Consider the following 18620-nt stretch of genomic DNA (forward strand, 5'->3'; position numbering starts at 1 on the left):
TACCTGAAAACTATACAGACACATTATGGTAGTTACTCCAAAAGAAAAGGTCAAATGAGGACTACTGAAATTACAAAAAATAATAATTTGAAAGGGATCCTCATTGAATTTATAAGTTAAGATGAACCTTTTTTTTATCATCATTGGCAATCAGCAGAATTAAATGCCACGCCCTAGTAATGCCCAAGGAAGAGCACTTCTACCTTTGCATAATAAAAAGGATGAACTGACTCTAATCTTGAAAAATTACAGTATTTATCATGTTTATCAGTTAAGACCACAGCCTGAAGTACAGCTTCAGACTATTAAGAGAAAGTTCTTCAGCGCCACTAAACCCAAAGAACAAGTTTGCAATAACAAGGGGATAAAAACACAGCAAGGGTCTAATACACTTCAGAACATCAAGCTTGGAGCGGTATTAGACCTGCTTCATCCATGCCTCCTGGCCCTCTGTGTGTCAGCATGAAAACGTTATCACTGTTGCACTTGACTGCTGGCAATTCCCTGTGATGTTAATGAGTTCCGAATTTATGCAAAGTCTCCTGGCAGGTGCTTCCGCAATATCAACCAACCGAGATACCAGTGGAGGATATCTGTGGTAAAGTATGTAGCTTTCTTCAGTTATTAATTAATTGCAAGCCAGGCTTCAGTGGCCATTTGAAAAATCTTTCAAAATCCCAAAATCAGCTGGCCTAGAAAGGAGTCAACAAAAACACATCAGGACCTGGTTCTGACTTCCTACACATCTACGGCTCACAACACGTTCCTACAATTCTGACGAATCTTTCAAAAATACAAATCAGAAAACAGAAAGAAAGTGTTTGATCTTCAGAGCAATTAAGATTTTCAAGAGCTGTCAGAACTTTGTGCAATCAAGTATATCTGCAATGACAGAATAACCTCATAGCTTTTTTACAGAATTATCCATGGTCATTCAGCGTCACAGCCACTGTCAAATGGCCATGGCCTTACAAGAATGAGTAAAATGTCTTGCTCATAACAGAATTATAAAAGAGGAGGAAATGAAGCAAGCCAGCATCAAACACACACGTCCTAAGCCAGAAAAAGCACTTTGTGCCTCTCCAGCCAGGTGCTAGGATATTAGCTACAAGCCCCCCCCAAAACCAGCCCTGCAATACAGGCACATAGTACCAAATATTGATTCAAAGGAAAGCTTTGGCACTGCTAGAGTCTATATCAAGGAATACAAGTTTCCAGATCAGAGCCGAAGAGATGGACGGTGTCTCGGCAACACAGACACGTAATATGCTCCATCTCATATGCAGACTGAACAACCAGGGTCCCAGTCACTGAAAAGAGCTGAAGTGTGCACCTAATTAATCCATCTGTCAGATCAAGCACAGCCTATAGTCACAAACCAAGCAGCAAGCAGTGCAATCTTCACACCTCTAAAAGTCAATACAGAAGCACCTCTAATGTGTGCTACCAGCTAACCTCATGGGAGGTTAAACTGTTTTTTTCTGGGTTTGTCTCTACATGAAGAAATTTTCCCCCCAAATTCAGGGACTACTCTTTGAGTATTCAATGTTGCAAATATAGAAGCTCAGAGTTAATAAAAGCTTATATCGACATTTTCCACTGCAGCACGAGGGAACTTTTTTCTGTAGAAAGCATGGATTATAAATTCTATGTAGCTACATAATCCAAATAAAGCATTCTCCCATAACCAGATAATCTCTTTATAATAATTCTTACATGCACAGCATGGATCATCTCAGTTATTTTCACAATCACTTTGCCCTAATTTTTGCGAGAAGTACAAGAAATTCTTTTCACAGAACTGCTTTTGTGATATGCTTTCTGAGGTACATCCACTGAAGGGGTTGGCTCTGCTGGAAACGATGAAGACAAGCAGTATGACTTTTTACTCCATCGGAGCAGCAGAGGAATTGCTAGTGTTTTGCAGAACTCTAGATTGTATCTTCAGGTTTTCCATTAGCATCCTGAAGTGGCAATTCCTGCCAGTTAAATCTCAGTACAGATGTGTCACAACATGTTTTCAAGAAAAGCTGGACTTGTTGTAACTCCTTTACCATACCCATTTCCCCTTAATCGTAGCACAGTGATCAAAACTGGAATCTGATCCAACTTTAGACACACACATTATCAGAAATGGAATCACTAGCCAGCAGTTTCTCCTTGGCTTATCAACTGCCAACAACCCGACGTGAAGTGCAGCTTTTACACGCTCCAGTGGGCTGGGTGACCTCCATCTTCCGAGCCTGTGAACATGCTGTTCCTGTAACTATTCTCAGAACTCCCTATTCACTTTTTTTTCCCCTTATATAAAGGGAAATTAAGATTAGAGAACCAGACAGACCCACAGGCCTAAAAGAGATTGATAGGGGGATAGAGAAGAATGGTTAAGTCTTTCCCTGGACTGCAACACAATTTTGCTGCAAGATTCTTTGAAGTTTAAGAATTCTAAGCTTAAAAAAAAAACCAACCAAAAATGCTTTTCCTGCTGTTTCCATATCACATTGATCCTGTGAAAGCCCTGTTACACATTCCTGTTCCCAAACTGTCCACATATCCCTCCAGCTTGTCTCAAGGGATGTTGTGCTTGGTTTTCTCTTGCTCCACATGTATTCCACAGTAGGATGCTACGAGAAACAAGGTTCAGGTATCATGCGTTGCCTTGTGCTTTCAAAATAAATCCACATTTGCCACCATTAGGGCTCAATGTCACAACGAAAAAGACATGACAGCATTTAGATGACACAGGTTGTACTTATGCTAATCTATTTTGCCTCTGGAACAAAGCTGTCCCACAGAAGCACCACAGGAAGCATGGCTGCAGAGGGGAGGCTATTTCATCAGAGCCAGCCCCTTTATGGACACGGGAGCACTGCACATTTCTCTGCACACCTCAGACCCAAACGACACAAGTTTGGGAGGGTGAAACCTTCACCAGTTTTGTTCCTTCAGTATGATCATCCCTTTCCATGCATTACCTGATGAAGCAGTGCCTGCAGGATCTGTATGTGGTGTTCAGCAGGAGACTCTGCTCTGGCCATCACAGACAGTGTATTTTTCATTTGCATCACATGCATGTTGTTGGGAAAAAAGTCATGCTTTCATACAAAGAAGCATATTGTTTCTAGAAGCATCAGTCACAAGATCGTGCCAGACAAAAGATTTGCAATGTCATCTCTGTCTAGGAACATTCTTATTTGTTTCTACTTTTCAATTAACAACATAAACCCCATGCAACGCACATCTCTTTCTCTCCCTCTCCCATTTCTCAGGTCAGTATGCTCAAGCAGCTCCTTGGCTGTTTGGGTTTTGCAGACTTGGGAAATTTTGAAATTTATCTTTTACTACACCTCAAGGTACTTGCAATAACTGCCTACAAAACAAGTTTCAGATTAGAAATTAGGCCCCAGAATCGAGTCACTACCAAATGCAGACAAGCCCCACGAGTATTAAAGTAGTAAGTACTTCCTTGTACTGTGTTAAACACCACAGGTAAAAATCTTTTTAATCAAAGATTTCTAATAATGGCCACAAACATTAACATTTGTCTTATGGAATTGCTCTACTTATACAGAATTCAAACATTTTCTGAGCAAACAAGAATCACCAATATGGCTCTTGTGTATTTTCTTTGTTTGACAATCTCTCAATATAGAGAATACCTTCAGGATCAGACTGGGTTTACTGGACGCTGGCACCTCTCAGTGATATATATCACAGAATCACAGAATGCTTGGTGTTGGAAGGGATCTCCAGAGATCATCTGCTTCAACCCCACTGCAAGAGCAGGTTTACTTAGGGCAGCTTGCACAGGATCACATCCAGGTGGGTTCTGAATATCTCCAGAGAAGGAGACTCCACAACTTCTCTGGTCAGCCTGCTACAGTGCTCAGCCACCCCCACAGTATACAAGTTTTTCCTCATATTCAGATGGAACTTCTTGTGGATATTCATGGAAATTCAATGCGGGAGGGAGGAAACAATAATTAGATCAGCATAAGCATCCCTAACATTGATGCAAGAACCAATACTGGTTTTCACCTGGGGCCACATACAAACAAAAACATGAAACAAGACAGAAACAAGGGAAGCAGTTTGCTTGAATATGGGTGTACTAAATCACTAATCTACATTCCCATGCAATCAGTAAAACATGAAAAAGAGAAATTATAATTAGAATATTGCTGCTCTGCTTGGCTTAGGAAAAGAGACTGTCTACAGACTTAATGCTGCAGAGCCCAAAAGATCAGCTGCTCATATGAATGGAAATTGGTACAGGAAGGACATTGAAAAGAAATTGAGAAAAACCTGCATCAGACAAGCATGAAGCAAGACACCATACCATTCCTGAAGAGGAACAACTCATGTCCGATGGTCCTGGATGCTGAAAGAAACAGAAGCTCAGAAGAAAAGCTCTAACACAGCCTATTTTGGAAGCATGCTGTGGGAAGCCTGTGGAGAAAGAGATTGCAGATCACTGATAAGGTACGTTTGTGCTACCTGCTTCGGCACTGCACACAGAGTCCAAACAACGTGCTCTGGCAGGAACAGTGCTGGGTTATAGGAGCCACTCGGTGGATAGTTATCTGATAGCCTGACCTATACAATGATGTTGTTGACAAGTTTTCTCCACTAACTCCAGACAGACAATTTGTCAACAGCAGCAATAAAGCTGCAGCTATGCAGCAGAACTTACTAAGCTCAGGAAGAATTGAAATATTAGCAAAATAACTTGTTCACAGGCAGAGGCTGCATCTCCACTAGGCAGCTCACCAGTAGAGCTGGAATAACTTTTCCCTTCTGTATGGGAAATAAGGTCTTATTCATCTTCAGAGAACTAGTGCTCTTCTCAAAAAAAACCAACTTGTGCTGCCTTCAGCTTTAGTAAAAATAACAAACTCTCCTCAGTCCACAACTAAGATGATTCTGCAGCTCACCTAGTAAAAGCAGCTGGGATGCAGCCAGTATTCTCTATGTGTATTTAGGAGAGCATTTCTCTGTGAAGAGGTTCCTGAAGTGACAAACCTTGGTATCCTGTGAATCGGTGATGGATGTGTCCAAAAGCCGAGCAGATTTCCTAGCAGGTATTCTTCAAAATTAAGCAAATTTCCACCTACAATTTCATTCACTCCAACTCAGTATCCTCAGACACAAACCAGTGAAACAAATACTTGCTTTCTCTTGCATACTACAAAATGGACACCAGCTCATTGCAGAAGATTACACTTTAAAACTCAAAGAATAACAGTCAGGCTACACAGGGTTTGAGCTGGACTGACGGATTTATTAGTTGCAAGTTGCATGGCTGCATCACTACCATGTCAATTCTATACTGACAGATACAGAATAACCTTAGAGGAATCTTAAACTTGGAAAGGCACAAGGGTCCACCAAAGATGCATGGTCTGTGTGAGTGCGAGGGGAAAGTGTAGACACATTTCTACAGACTGTCTGTGGAAAGTGACAAATAACTGATCTACACAGAAGCCAAAGGACAACTACTGCAGCCAAGGTCTTAAAATGTCTGGAAAAAAGAGGCATGGCCATTAGCCAGCTCCACTCATAATCCCCTACTCTACAGATCAGACAGGTGACGGGGTCTCCTCCTCTTTATCAAGTTCAGTCTTCAATTTCACCAAAAGTAAGATATATCTCCAGAAAGGTCATAGCCCTGTTGGTAAGCTTCCCTGAGGGCTTTCCTGGAATCAAGACTTGCAGAATTGAAGGCATGATTTGTTCTCCTCCCTCGCCCTGGCATTTTGCTCATGTCATCTCATCTCCTTACGGACCTGCCACTACCTATTGGTACGTCAGTAGCAGAAATTGCTGTCTGAGTAGGTATTAACATCAAGACACAGATAACGAGCTCTTGGGAATTATGGAAGAATCCCAATAGGGGACTGTGCAGATTTAATTGTTCATTGCCCCCTTTTAAACACGTTCCTTTATTCCAGAAAGATTTCCAAACACGACTAGCAGAACAATCATAGCCAGAGCTTGTATAAAGAAGTGGAAAGGAAGCAGCAGTGTTCCTGTAGGGACAGTGAGAGCCAGAACATGCTCCTGTGTCCTGACAGGTCATCCTCTAGCTATAGCAGTCACATCCCTCATCACTATCATTCGGGAGCCTGTGCTGGATCACTGTTGGAGTTTCAGCCTGGCCAGGGGTGGTAATAAAAATGTTCCTGTACCTCTGCACCACAGGCCTAATACGGGACAGGGAGGTGACAGGACAGAACCCCAGTGAACTGAAGTATTCAGGGAGGTAATCTTTAGGCTGCTGTTACAGATGACACCACAGCACATCAAAAAAAAGCTGTATAACTACAAGTAGCACTGTCTGAAAGAATTCTATTTTAGAACCCACAGTACTGCAACATTACAAATCTCATGTACTGTAAGCATTTACAAAACATATATCTGTGTAACCCCTGGGCTACATTACAATGAATATATACAAGGATGACAATTTCATTTTAGAAGCTTTTCCCTTCCAGAAAGATGAGGGTTTTGTGCATCTGCATTAGAAACCTAATGTTATATTAACATATTATTTCTAAGCCCTGCAGGTATAATCTTTCTTTTTGCTTCTTAGTTACTTTTGTTTTTCTATTCTTAGGTTTTTCCCCATTTTAGGGATGCATCAGAAAAAACAAAGAGTTCCTAATACATGGCACAACTTTCTTAGTGTGAGATACTCAATACTTTCCAAAAATAAAGAATGCAAATTTTATAAGCATGCTGAGCACCCATGCTGTCTGCTGACTAAAATTACAGTTTGTTTTTTAAAAACTAAGTATCCAGTAGATAATCTAATCTTTTTTTTCGGTCTTCTAATTTTAAAAAAAAAAAAAAAAAAAAGCTGTATAGAAACGTATCTTCTGTATCTTCACAGTTTCTGAAAATTTTACACCTCCAGAACCAGTGCAGATTTGGCACTTCAGCTAAAAAACCCAGCAGTATCACTGCAGGATTTGGCTAACCAAAACCCTTAGGTTGGCTGTCGTCATCACAACTAGAGCTACCAGGCTGAGGTCCCTGCTGGCAAGGAACCAGGCCAGCCACAATGCTTCAGAATGAGATATAGGAACCACTAGCCCCATTTCTCTGGAAAGAGCTCCCATTTTTCATGTGGGCTGAAAACTGGGAAACTGAAATACTGCGTTCCTGCTGCTGTTTTCAGAAAACGAGCCAAAGTCTCAGAAGTTTGTGTCAAAGCTCCACTGAAGCTGCTGCACTTTGATAGATGTGTTTCCTTAGGAAAAGCTGTACTGGTGCCATGTGGGCAACAGCACTTTTACTCTACTTTCATTTATGTGTCAAGAACAGAAACTGCTTGTATCAGTGTACAGGAGCAATGTGTGATCCAACACTGTCACCTGTCAGTTTCCCATCAAATGCCAGCCAGGGACTGGTGTGTCAAGAGACACAGGCTCAGGAAGGTTCCATGTACCAGCAGACTCAAGATACAACCCCACTGCATCATACTCAGTACATTTCATTTTAACAAAAATACCAAGGATTCGGCAAGAGTTTAGCTAACAATTCAAAACACAGACTTAAAATTCACAGAGAGGGCATGCAGTGAGGCTCCAGTGCTGAAGAAAAGATGAGTCTACATATAATTACAGACTCTACCATTCTTATTTCAAAGAGAATTTTAATTCTTTTTTCTCTGCAGCATCCTCACTGTGCAAGTATCCCTTCATCTCTGTTTCCCTTTAATATCTACCATTTTAATGAGAATTTTCTGCTAGGACAAAAAACTTGGAGGAGACAAACCAACACCAATCATCACAACAAATGCACCACCAGCAACAGACTGGGAAAAACTGGCTAGTTCGAAGCCCATCAGCCAAGATAGTATCCAAGTGTAAGTATCCCAAAATAATGAATATCAGACCTCATCACACCATGCATCCCTGCAACGCTGGGTATTGACTTTACCTGAAAATAACCCACTGCCCAGCAGCTAAGGAAGAGTGCCCTTTCTGTCAGTGCAGAAGGATCTCGACAAGTCAAGTTGGAGACAAACAGAATCTAGGTAGAACAGAGTTTCTGCAGTTGAGCTTGTATTATGTTGATAAGGATGACATGATACTAAGCATTGAGAGTAATCAAAGCACCCTGTCAATTAGTCCGTATTAATTTGATGAGGCAGGGACTTTTCGGATGAAAGGCAAAAGCCACCCATATTTGAGAATGGAAACGTAGATCAGAACAGACCATCCTATTTTCATGGAGTGGCACCACATGAATGTGACCAAGTGCCTGTCACCAGCCTGTCTTTCTCCTGCGATGAATATGGACAGAATTGTACCACAGTATCAAAACATGCAGAGTAATGCGTCTCTCAAAGATGTGAAACACTAGGCCTCATCCTATCCTACAACCAGACAATGTTTAACAGGGTCTGTATGCCATTCTGTCCATCTGCCCACAGCAACTCTGTCTCATTAAGTCCTGCACTGAACTTTTCCTTGGGTCTGCATTAGTTACACAGCAGTTCTCATAAAATAGTTGTAGAGGTCATGCAGAGTCAAGCCAGCCTGCATGACTTCACAATGCTTATTCAAACAGCCTGGAGAGAGGAAGAAATGACTGCCTGCCTTCTTAACTTCACATCACTGCATCTGATGCAATGGGTAGGAGTGCACATATGACAGAGTTGACCACCATGCAGCCTGCAGACCAAATGCTTCTCAGCTCTGCAACACAATCCCTGTCTGACTTGTTATCAGCAGAGAGAAACTACGGCAAGTAGAGATCCTAGTAGGCTTTGTCAGACCAAGCAGTACTCCACACAGCTCCAACCTGTACTAGCTAGGCCCTGCCCTCAGCCTTGCAGTGGGATGCCAATGCAGATCTTGGCTGAATAAGGCTGTCAAAGAGAGAATGTTCCCCAACCAGACACATTAGAGCTTTAAAGAACTCAGTTTTGCATACAGCCATGGATACGTCAGGTTCTCTGTCTCTGCTCTGTAAATACAACACTGATTATTGTCAGAATGTACAGCTAGGGGACACCAGACACTAATGCACTATCACCCCGGACAGGCAGCTGATCAATAAATAGTGCAAGTAGCAGCAGCAGGTTTGGAGGCTGAGGGGTTCAGGAGGGTTTCAGATGCTTTCTAAGAATGGCTTCCCTTCAGCATTTAACAACCATATCTATCTCTTAAGTTTGAAGATGGGCAGATCAGCAGGCCTGTCAGATGGTTTCTAGGCACATCAGCAGCGGTTATCCCAGAGTTCAATATAAAGACATCAAAAGCTAAGATGACATTTCATCTATGCAGATGGACAGTCAAAAGCACCCATGCTGATCAACAATGTTAAGGATTTTGAGCAAAGCCTAGCTTCACAAATCTCATTTCAGCACCCTTCTCAAACTGGCCAGCACTCAGAGGGATCAGTGCTTTCCTAGGACACTGTCCAGTTTGAACAGGAAGAAAAAATATTTCATACAGTGTGTGCACTTCAAATCAAGCAAGGTACCTTCTCTTCTCTACTTGCTTTCAGCAGGGGATCATGTTTCAAAACACTATTTTTTTATATAGCTTCAGTGACAGGTCACAATGACCCCTATAACCTGAGAAAACAAACTTTTACTTGAGCCCTCTGCATGTGGAAAAGACTGACAGTTGCATCTCCCCCTGAGACCATGTGCAACTGAAAGCTTTTAGCCTGGGAAGAAGAAACAAGAGGTGCTGAGATGCTAAGGTTATTCTGTATTTTGTGCTGATTTTGACAGGGATACCAGTTAATTTTCTTCACAGTAGCTAGTATGGGGCTATGATTTGGATTTGTGCTGGAAACAGTGTTGATAACACAGGGCTGTTTTAGGTATTGCTGAGCAGTGCTCACACAGAGTAAAGGCCTTTTCTGCTCCCCACCCCAGCAGTAAGGAGGCTGGAGGGGTATGAGAAGTTGGGAGGGGACACAGACGGGACAGCTGACCCCAACTGACCACAGGAACGTTCTATATCTTATGGTATCATGCTTAGCATATAAAGCTGGGGGAAGAAGAAGGAGAGGGGATGCTGTTTGGAGTGATGATGTTTATCTTCTCAAGTAACCAACAGGTGTGATGAAGCTGTCCCTGTTTTCCTGGGGATGGCTGAACATCTGCCTGCCCACAGGAAATGGTGGATGAATTCCTTGTTTTGCTTTGCTTGTGTGCATGGCTTTATCTTTACTTACAAAACTGTCTTCACCTCAATACACAAGTTCTCTCACTTTTACTCCTCTGACTCTCTCCCCTATCCCAATTTGGGAGAAGAGTGAGCTGTGAGGCTTTAGAAGAGTTCTAAAGCCTTTCCTTATGGTTGCTTTTCTGCTCGTTTTTACAGCGTCAAATGGTTTCCAAAAAGGGAGTTTGCCATCAAATTTGATGTTAATGCTCCGATATGTTGACTTACCATTAATGTTCTGCAAGTATGACTGCTTAAATCACTTCATTTTTCTTTTCCCTATATTTATATGCATACCTTTGACTTTTTTTGCAGGATTTACTTGGAGTAAAAGATCACTGACTTCTACAATGGAAAAATCATGGATGCTTTGGACCTTTGTTAAAAGATGGCTACTAGCTTTGGCTTCCTGGTCTTGGAGTCTCTGCTGTATTTGTCTTTTACCCTTGATAGTGACTTTCCACTTGTACGGAGGCATTATACTACTTATATTAATATTAGCTGACAACTGGGTTTAAGACACAACAGCTTTAAAGTACAGGATGGTAGGGAGAGGGACAGGACAAATGGTAACTGTAACAGAACAAAACAACAGAAGTGCCCAGAACCATGTTACCCAAGGAAATTAGTATGATAAACACCAGACTTGCAAGGATTCTTGCAGTTCCTACTTGCAAAGTAGAGACCAGAAACCACAAAGCAGAGGAAACCAATGAAAATGCTGTGCCAGACTTGTTATGTCCCATCTGAGACCGACGGCAACATTTCCACGCACATGGAAAAATCCTACACACTCAGTCAGAGCAACAGCCCCTCACATACACAAGGTTTCACTGTGAGCTCCATTAGCTGGAAGAGTATTCTATTAATACAAGTGTAAAAGCTCTTTGTGAAAATTTTCTAGTCCTTGCATGTTGAAGGAAACCTGTTTTCTAAGCTTACTATTGCTGCTGCATAATTCAACAGCCTATACTGAGATAACAGGGTTGGACGAGACAACCTCTTTAGATTCTGCTTGGTTCATGTCCATGCAAACATGCATGTATGTGCAAATTCCATTCTTCCACTACCATTATGGAGTTTCTAGAAAATCCTTAGGAGTATTTTTTCGTCTGCCAACAGCTTTTTCAAACTTGCAACTCTCACTACTATGCTGACAATATCACGAATAAAGAGGGCCATTCTTGTCACATTTGTTGCCTGTGCTTGATAAAAACACAAACAATGGGTAGGGCATGCAACAAGCCCACATCAGCTTGTAAGAACAGTTTTTTGCCCCACCACAAAGGTTGTAAGCCAAAGAATCAACTAACCAAGAAAACCCAAAACAAACCAAGCTAAGCATATTTTCACAATTTGTCAACACTTCCACAGTAAGAGAAATGTTTTTCTTGCCACTGAGGGATAATTTGATTCTGTAGACCTTGTAGAGCTTTTCTGTTCTCAGGCCAATCATTGTGTTCTCAACTTCTCTCAAGCACTAGCTGCAACAAGGAACCGAGGATTCAGATACATCAACTCTAAATAATGTATGGTTTGATATACGGGAAATCTCAGTAGCACTTCAGTGCTAACATGAACCTGTCAGTAACCTATCCTCACCTGCTACCAAGAGGAACTGTGCAAGTATTTCATTACAGTTCTTTCCACCTCTCCAAACATTTCATATCCCTGTCTCACATAATCAGCCCGAGATGGAATTTGCTTACTCCAGGTGCCAGAGGGAATCAACATCTTGAGTGACTGAGCACATTATCCAGCTTTCACTTTAATGCCAGGGTGAACTGTATTTCAACAGATCCCAAGTCACAAATAACAACACACCTTCAAGCACAGACTGAGGTGGACTGAGGAGTAAGGGGAGGGGAACACACAAGAGAACCTCTCCCAGATGGGAAACAGAAATGGACAAACACATCCAGAGTTCTGTGGCAGGCAGCTGGGGCACAACACATACACGAGCAAGCCTGTGGCATCAAAGCAAAGCAGCTACATACCCCTAAGGCATCTTTGACTGACTTGATGATGGTCTAGCCTATTCCTTGGCTGCCAGCCAGCTGGCCTTTCTTCCTAACTCATTTCAGAAGCTACCAAAAGCCCACGACCACTCTACCTTCCCGTTTAGGCATCTGCCAAGTCCCACAAGCCTGTACACTTCCCCCTCTGCAAAGATTCCCCAGGGCCCCATGTAGTAGTGTAACCATTATGTCAGGCTCTTCAGAGCTCATTAATTGAGTATAATTGTGTCTACGAAGTGAAAAAACATCCTGATATGAAAAACACATGTCCTGGCACGGGGAAAGCAGAGGGCAACAAACCCTCACAGATTGCTTTCCTTATGGGAAGAATTTTATGCGTGCAAAACTATTTTAGATTTTAAATTTGACAGAGACTTTTCTTCACAAAACACCTGGACTTTTCACACGATGAGCATCTCCTTAAGTGCAGCTCAGTGTCGAGGGCAATGGCTACAAAACCAGCCTCGGAGAAGGTCCTGCAGCCCCGCATCGCGAGTAACTTCACACCCCAGCCCGTGCAGCTCTCCCGTCCCTGGGGAGTATCGCTCCCCGCCCGGGCTGTGCACAAACACCGCCCTTTTCCTCTCCTATTTTCTAAAGCTCAGTTAAAAGCCCAGCCACCCTCAGCACCTCCAGTTGATCCCACCGGGCTTCCCGGTCCCTCTGCCGCTTCCCACCGCTCCCAGGGGCACTCCTGGGCGAGGGAACACCCAGGGATGCTCCGGGAGAAGCGACACTCGCAAGCGCGGCAGGAGCGGAGCCGCCCGCCCGCCCCCGCCCGCTCCTGCCGCCGCTATGGACGGGGACACCCCGGGGGAGGAGGATGAGGATGGAGGGCGGGGGGCAGGATGAAGGGCCGTGCGGGTGCCCCGGGATGACACAGCAGCGGCCCCGGGGGTGAAGGGCCGGGGATGGCGGCGGCGCTCCCCGGGCTCCCCGTTATATAACGGCGGCCCCGCCGCCCCCGCAGCGCTGGCACCGCGGGTGCGGGTGTGCGCGGCCCCTCCGCGCCGGGGCCGTGTCCGCCCGGGCTCAGCGCGGCCCCGCCCGCCCGCCCCTCACCAGCGGCTGCATCTCTGCGCGCACGGCGGGCACCTGGAACCGGTCTATCTCCTCCATCATGGTGGCGGCGGCGCCGGGCGCGGCGGGCGGAGCGCGGGGAGGGAGGAGGGCGGGCGGGAGGGTGCGTGCGGCTCCTCAGGCGCTGAGGGACGGCACGGACAGCGACGGCGACAATGACAATGACAACGACACCGCCCGCGGCTGCTGCTGCCTCATCGCCGCCGCCGCCGCCGTGACTCAGCCGCGCCGCTTCCGGGTCCGGCCGCCGCCCCGCCCCCCTCCTGAATATTCATGAGGAGGGCGGGACCACACTTACTAATTGGGGCCCGGATGGTGGGCTACGCGGCCACGCACTTTTGAATATTCATGACATGGGTGGGGCTGCTGTCAATACTTTGGGGGGGGGATGCTGCGTTCCCTGAGGCGCTTCCCCCTCTGGAATTTTGATGAAGTGGGAGGGGAGATCTGTTCAAGGTCCAGATGCTCGGTTCTCCGCGGCCCCTACCCTTTTTTGAATATTCATGAGGCGGACGGAGGCACTACCACAGCGGCCTGGCGGCGGCGCTCCTGTGGCCCCGCCCTTATTTGAATATTCACGAAGGGCGGGGCCGCGCTCGCCGGTTCGGGGCCCGGATGATCGATGTGCAGCGGCCGCCGGGACGTACCATTCCCTCCCTCGGGGGGGAGCGCGGGGGTGTGTGAGGAATCGTCTCGTCCGCCCGCCGCTTCCGGTGCGTTGCCATGGCTGCCGCGATCAACTTCCGGCCGGCCGAGCGGGCGCCGTGAGGGGTGGCCGTGAGGGGCTGTGAGAGACGGCCACTGCGGTGAGGAGAGGCCATGCCTGCCAAGGCGGCCGACAAGCGCCGGCAGGTAAGGGCTTGCCGCCGCACTCCCGTGGCGACAGCGCCGTGGTGACGTCACCACCGGTGCCATGACGTCACCCGCCCGAATGGCGTCACTGCAGAGCCTCCTGCAGCGGGGACGGCGGCCCACAGGAGGGAGTGGCGCTGTGCGGCCCCGCTGTGGCTGTACGGCCCTCGGCTCCTGCTCTGAGCGCTGCCCCTGGTGTGATGCCAGCGATGACGTCACTGTCCCCGGAGTCGCTACACGTGACGTCACCGTGTACAGCCCAGACCGCTTCCCTCTGGGCTCACAGAGTCACAGAATTGTCAGGGTTGGAAGGTACCTCTAGAGACCAGATCATCCAGTCCAACCCCCCTGCCAAGGCAGTATCACCTGGACCAGGTGACACAAGAATGTGTCCAGGTGGGATTGGAACATCTGCAGAGAGGGAGAATTCACAACCTCCCTGGGCAGCTGTTCCAGTGCTCTGCCACCCTCAACATAGAAAAGTTCTTCCTCATGTTGAGGTGGAACTTCTTGTGTTTTAGTTTATGGCCATTGCTTCTCGTCCTGTCACTGGGCACCACTGAAAAGAGTCTGGCACTATCCTCCTGGCACCTGCCTTTGGGATATTTGTGTGCATTGATGAGATTCCCCTCTCAGTCTTCTCCAGACTAACCAGGCCCATCTCCTGCAGTCTTTCTTCATAAGAGAGCTGCTGCAGACCTCTCATCATCTTTGTGGCCTCTGCTGGACCCTCTCCAGTAGCTCCTTGTCTTTCTTGTCCTGAGGAGCCCAGAACTGGACTCAGCACTTCAGATGTGGCCTCACTAGGGCCAAGTAGAGGGGCAGGATCACCTCCCTGAACCTGCTGGTCACACTCCTCCTGATCCCATTCGCTTTCCTGGCCCCCAGGACACACGGCTGGCTCATGGTCAACTTGTCAACCATCAAGACTCCCAGGTCCTTCTCTGCAGAGCTGAGAGATTGAACTGAGAGCTGAGGTTGCCCCACTGAGCTGTAACCTGCAGGGCTGGGTGCAGCAGCAGGGTCAGCACAGTCCCCCTTGGCCCTGCTGACTGCCTGGCTGCATCAAGTTGTGTCACTCTGTCCCTTCTCTGGGGTGTGGTGTCACCTGTGGTGTCACCCTGTGAGTTCTCTGGCATTTCACAGCTATTCGGGCAAACCAGCACATCCCAAAGCTGCAGCACCTCCCCACTCTGTCTCTGTGCTGTTCAACCCTGTCTTCAGTTGCCATTGTCAGGCCGTTTCATCACACTTCCAGCATAAGACACCCCTTCCAAGGCAGATTTTAATGCACTCAAGGTGTCTCCACCTGCCAGAGAATCTCTCGGGGACACTGAGCAGACAGGATGAAATCCCTTTCTGTACAAAGTTTTAAAAAATTCTTTCAGTTGTACCCAGCTGTAAGTTTTGCCACTTCCCTTCTGTTTTACTATTTGGTCTTTCCTCAGTTCAGACAATGAAATGGAATCACCTGCTGCTCTTCCTGGCCCTAACTCTACGGTGCCATGAGGTCTGTGTCTGTGAGACCTCACTGAGTTCCTTTGGGCTCTGCGTGGACATGTCTGCATGCATCCCCTCGCAGGATGGAGGGATCAGCCAGATTAATTCCTGGATCTGATCTACTCCTGGACTATCAAAGTGTTTGATTTAAAAGCAGATGATGGCCGGCTTGTAAAACCCTTTTGTTGTCATGTTTAGGCCAACTCCTACGCATTTGATCCTTGGGGTGGGAGGAAGAAGGTTGGCATAGGTGTCCCAGAAGTGACTGAGAACAAGGAACCTACTTCCTCTGTCCAGATCACATGACAGAAAGCAATAACTGATCAAGGGAAGTGGAAGGAAAAAAAAAGAGGGATCAGTGTGACTGTCCAGAGCTGTAGGGTGGTACCTGAGCTCTCTGGGCAATCCTTCAGGGTCTGTGAGGGAGTCTGAACAGCAGGAGCTCTTTCAGTGAGGGAGCAGCAACCCTTGCTGCTTATCTGATCACCTCCTACTCTTTGCAGTCAGCAAGAGAGAGAGGATCACTGTGACATTCCTGATCTCCTACTAAGCACTAGTAATTAATGAGGTACAAAGGGCTTTATAAAATTTACAAAGGGCACAAACTCAAAACCAAAACCCACGTCCAGTCCTAGATAATGAAGACGTTTACAGTAAAATTATAAAATCCAGTAATAATGCTACAAACTAAACCTGGGATGAAATGCTTGCTCTGAATTTCAGTTTCTTTTATTTTCAGAATTTTCACGTAAATATTTTCAATCATTTGCAGTCGCCGTTATCGCAAATGCTCTGAAACAAAGAAGCTTTGATTCACATGTTATTTGAAAAAATTAATGTGCTGCAAAGGCATTAATTTTATTTTAAAGCTCTCAAAACATCATAAACTGCTTAAACTCTTAATATATTTGACTTCCCCCATAACTTTCATTACAACAACTTAAAAGACATTAATTATAACTCGTTCTGTATTGCCTTTCCCATGTTTGCCATGAGGTTGTTAAATCTGATTGCTGTTTGATGGCCTTTTATTTCCTAGAATATTCTTGCAGTGGAAGAATTGTGTGGTTGACTAGCTGGCTCTGGAATCCAGAGGCTTTTGCCTCATTTTCCCTGACTCAAAATACAGCCCTCATCTCAGTGGCTTTGTGATTCTGAGGAGTGAATACCTTTGCACTACTCACTGTCCAATCAGGGCCTGATGTTTGATATTTACTGGGCCATAGTGGCCACTGTAAAATTAATTGGTGAGTCAAGGTCCACATTCCAGTTCTTGACAAGAATTTTACTGTAGTTTATGCTCTTTTCACCTGTCCCTGTGCTCTTCATTCCTCTCTTTCTTATATTTTGCTTTATTCTGCTCTGCCTCTTAGGTCTGTCACTGCTGACTGCTTTACCTTTGAAAATTTTGTTCCTGTGATTTTTCTCAAAGCTGAGATACTTACCTGTACACTCCCAGGTCCTTCCCTTTTACCACATGTCACTTCCAGCTCCTCCTCTGCTTTCATGACTCCATGTTCTTCAAGAGCTTTGTGATCAATTCTTGTTTTTTTCTTCTTCTTCTCTCATGTAGTGGTTGCCTGCTTTTCTTCTCTGCCTGTCTTGCATCTGCCTTCTCCTGTGACACCAGTTTCTTTCTTTATTTCACTCTTTTTTTTTTCTTTATCCAGGTGACCTCTGCCTCCAGTTCAGTGTCCAGCCACCTGATGGGTGAAAATATGTCAAAGTCAGGTTGACCATCAGAATTAAAGTCTGTGACCTCCCAGATGAACTGCTTGACTCAATCTAACCTTAATTATAACCATCTTTAGGATTTTGTATGTTCGTGTACATTAATAACAAATGTGTTTCAATGCTCAAAGTCTTAAAATAGTTTTGTATGTCTGGATCTTTGTGTTCCCCATACAGCCTTGGAAATAACAATACTTAAGTACGTTCTGTGCTTCAACAACACCCTTCCTTTCACATCTGAAATGTGCTATGCACAATTGAGCTCAACAGCATTTTGTGAGGATGTAGAATTATGGAAAGGCATAAGCCAACTTTCCTACATCAGGCTGAAGGGAATGGATGAATGAGATTCTCAGCTCCCCTGAAGAATGAAGCCTCGAGTATGGCAAACAGGACAGCCAGAAATGGAGTGTTTTTAAAAAACGCTGACCTGTGTGGCAGAAAGTTGTTGGTAGGGCAGGGTGTCAGTCCCATGTGTGGTGCTGGGTGGTGAGAGAAAGTGGCCAACAATTTTAAGATTGCTTCTTTGAACATGTTTGCCAGGTGTGCTGCTGGAAGTCTTTGTTCCAGATTTCCATGCCTTTGCTATTTGGTGTGTGGCTCAAGGAAAAGCCTTGAGTGGGCAGTGGAGAGCACCCTGTGCTACTGTGTGTGTGCCTCTGTGGCTGAACCCATGCCAGGGAGAAGCAGGATTTGGTTATGGTTTCTTAGCTGATACTGACTTCTCATTTACAATGTGCAAAAACCAGACTATCTGGTCTTATCACTTTAGGGTCAACCCCACTGTCAGAAGCAGGTCACTTAAGCAGTGTAAAGAAAGCACCTGAATTTGGACAGCGAGGCATTTCTTGTTACACTTGTGGTCTTGCACCCACTGACAGGTAAACAGCATCTTTGCTGTTCAGTAAGTTAGAAAAGAGAAACAAGAGACCCCCTCCCCAAACACGCAACAATCAGAGGTAGTTTACTTTTTTTTTCTTTTCCTTTATTGTTTTCCCCAGAAAAGGCTTTTTAAGGTGCTTACTTGTTCTTAAACCTGCATTAAACTATCCATGGAATATAAAATAAACACTCCATTTAGTGTCTCTCAGAAAACACTATAAAATGTATTGGCAAATAGCTCTTAAATTGGCATCCCTACTGTGTGCAAATGGATGTCTGCTGCAGGGCAGGATGGAAGTCACTATTTTTCCTTTGACTTCGTTTTCATCTGTGCTTCTCTGCTTCTTTTTGCCAACTGGTGGTTTAC

The 18620-nt window shown here is 45.3% G+C and overlaps 2 protein-coding genes across 10 annotated transcripts in view; one reads left to right on the forward strand and one right to left on the reverse strand.

The window, feature by feature from the left end:
- FAM219A (family with sequence similarity 219 member A) overlaps positions 1–13521 on the reverse strand; it is a 96221-nt gene extending 82700 nt beyond the window's left edge. The window contains exon 1 of one of the 5 annotated variants that reach the window (XM_064641420.1): positions 13304–13521. In XM_064641420.1, the coding sequence (XP_064497490.1) occupies positions 13304–13330 (27 nt within the window). In that variant the 5' untranslated portion in view covers positions 13331–13521. Of the gene's footprint in view, positions 1–4339; positions 4446–13270 lie in introns of those variants that run through there. The other 4 variants (XM_064641418.1, XM_064641417.1, XM_064641416.1 and 1 more) reach the window with 4 other exon arrangements.
- A 238-nt stretch (positions 13522–13759) lies between these two features.
- The window catches only part of DNAI1 (dynein axonemal intermediate chain 1), a 140761-nt gene continuing 135900 nt past the window's right edge, over positions 13760–18620 (forward strand). The window contains exon 1 of one of the 5 annotated variants that reach the window (XM_064641392.1): positions 13760–14001. In XM_064641392.1, the coding sequence (XP_064497462.1) occupies positions 13792–14001 (210 nt within the window). In that variant the 5' untranslated portion in view covers positions 13760–13791. The other 4 variants (XM_064641389.1, XM_064641391.1, XM_064641388.1 and 1 more) reach the window with 4 other exon arrangements.

This window comes from Pseudopipra pipra, chromosome Z, assembly GCF_036250125.1.
Source record: "Pseudopipra pipra isolate bDixPip1 chromosome Z, bDixPip1.hap1, whole genome shotgun sequence".
NCBI lineage: Eukaryota > Metazoa > Chordata > Aves > Passeriformes > Pipridae > Pseudopipra > Pseudopipra pipra.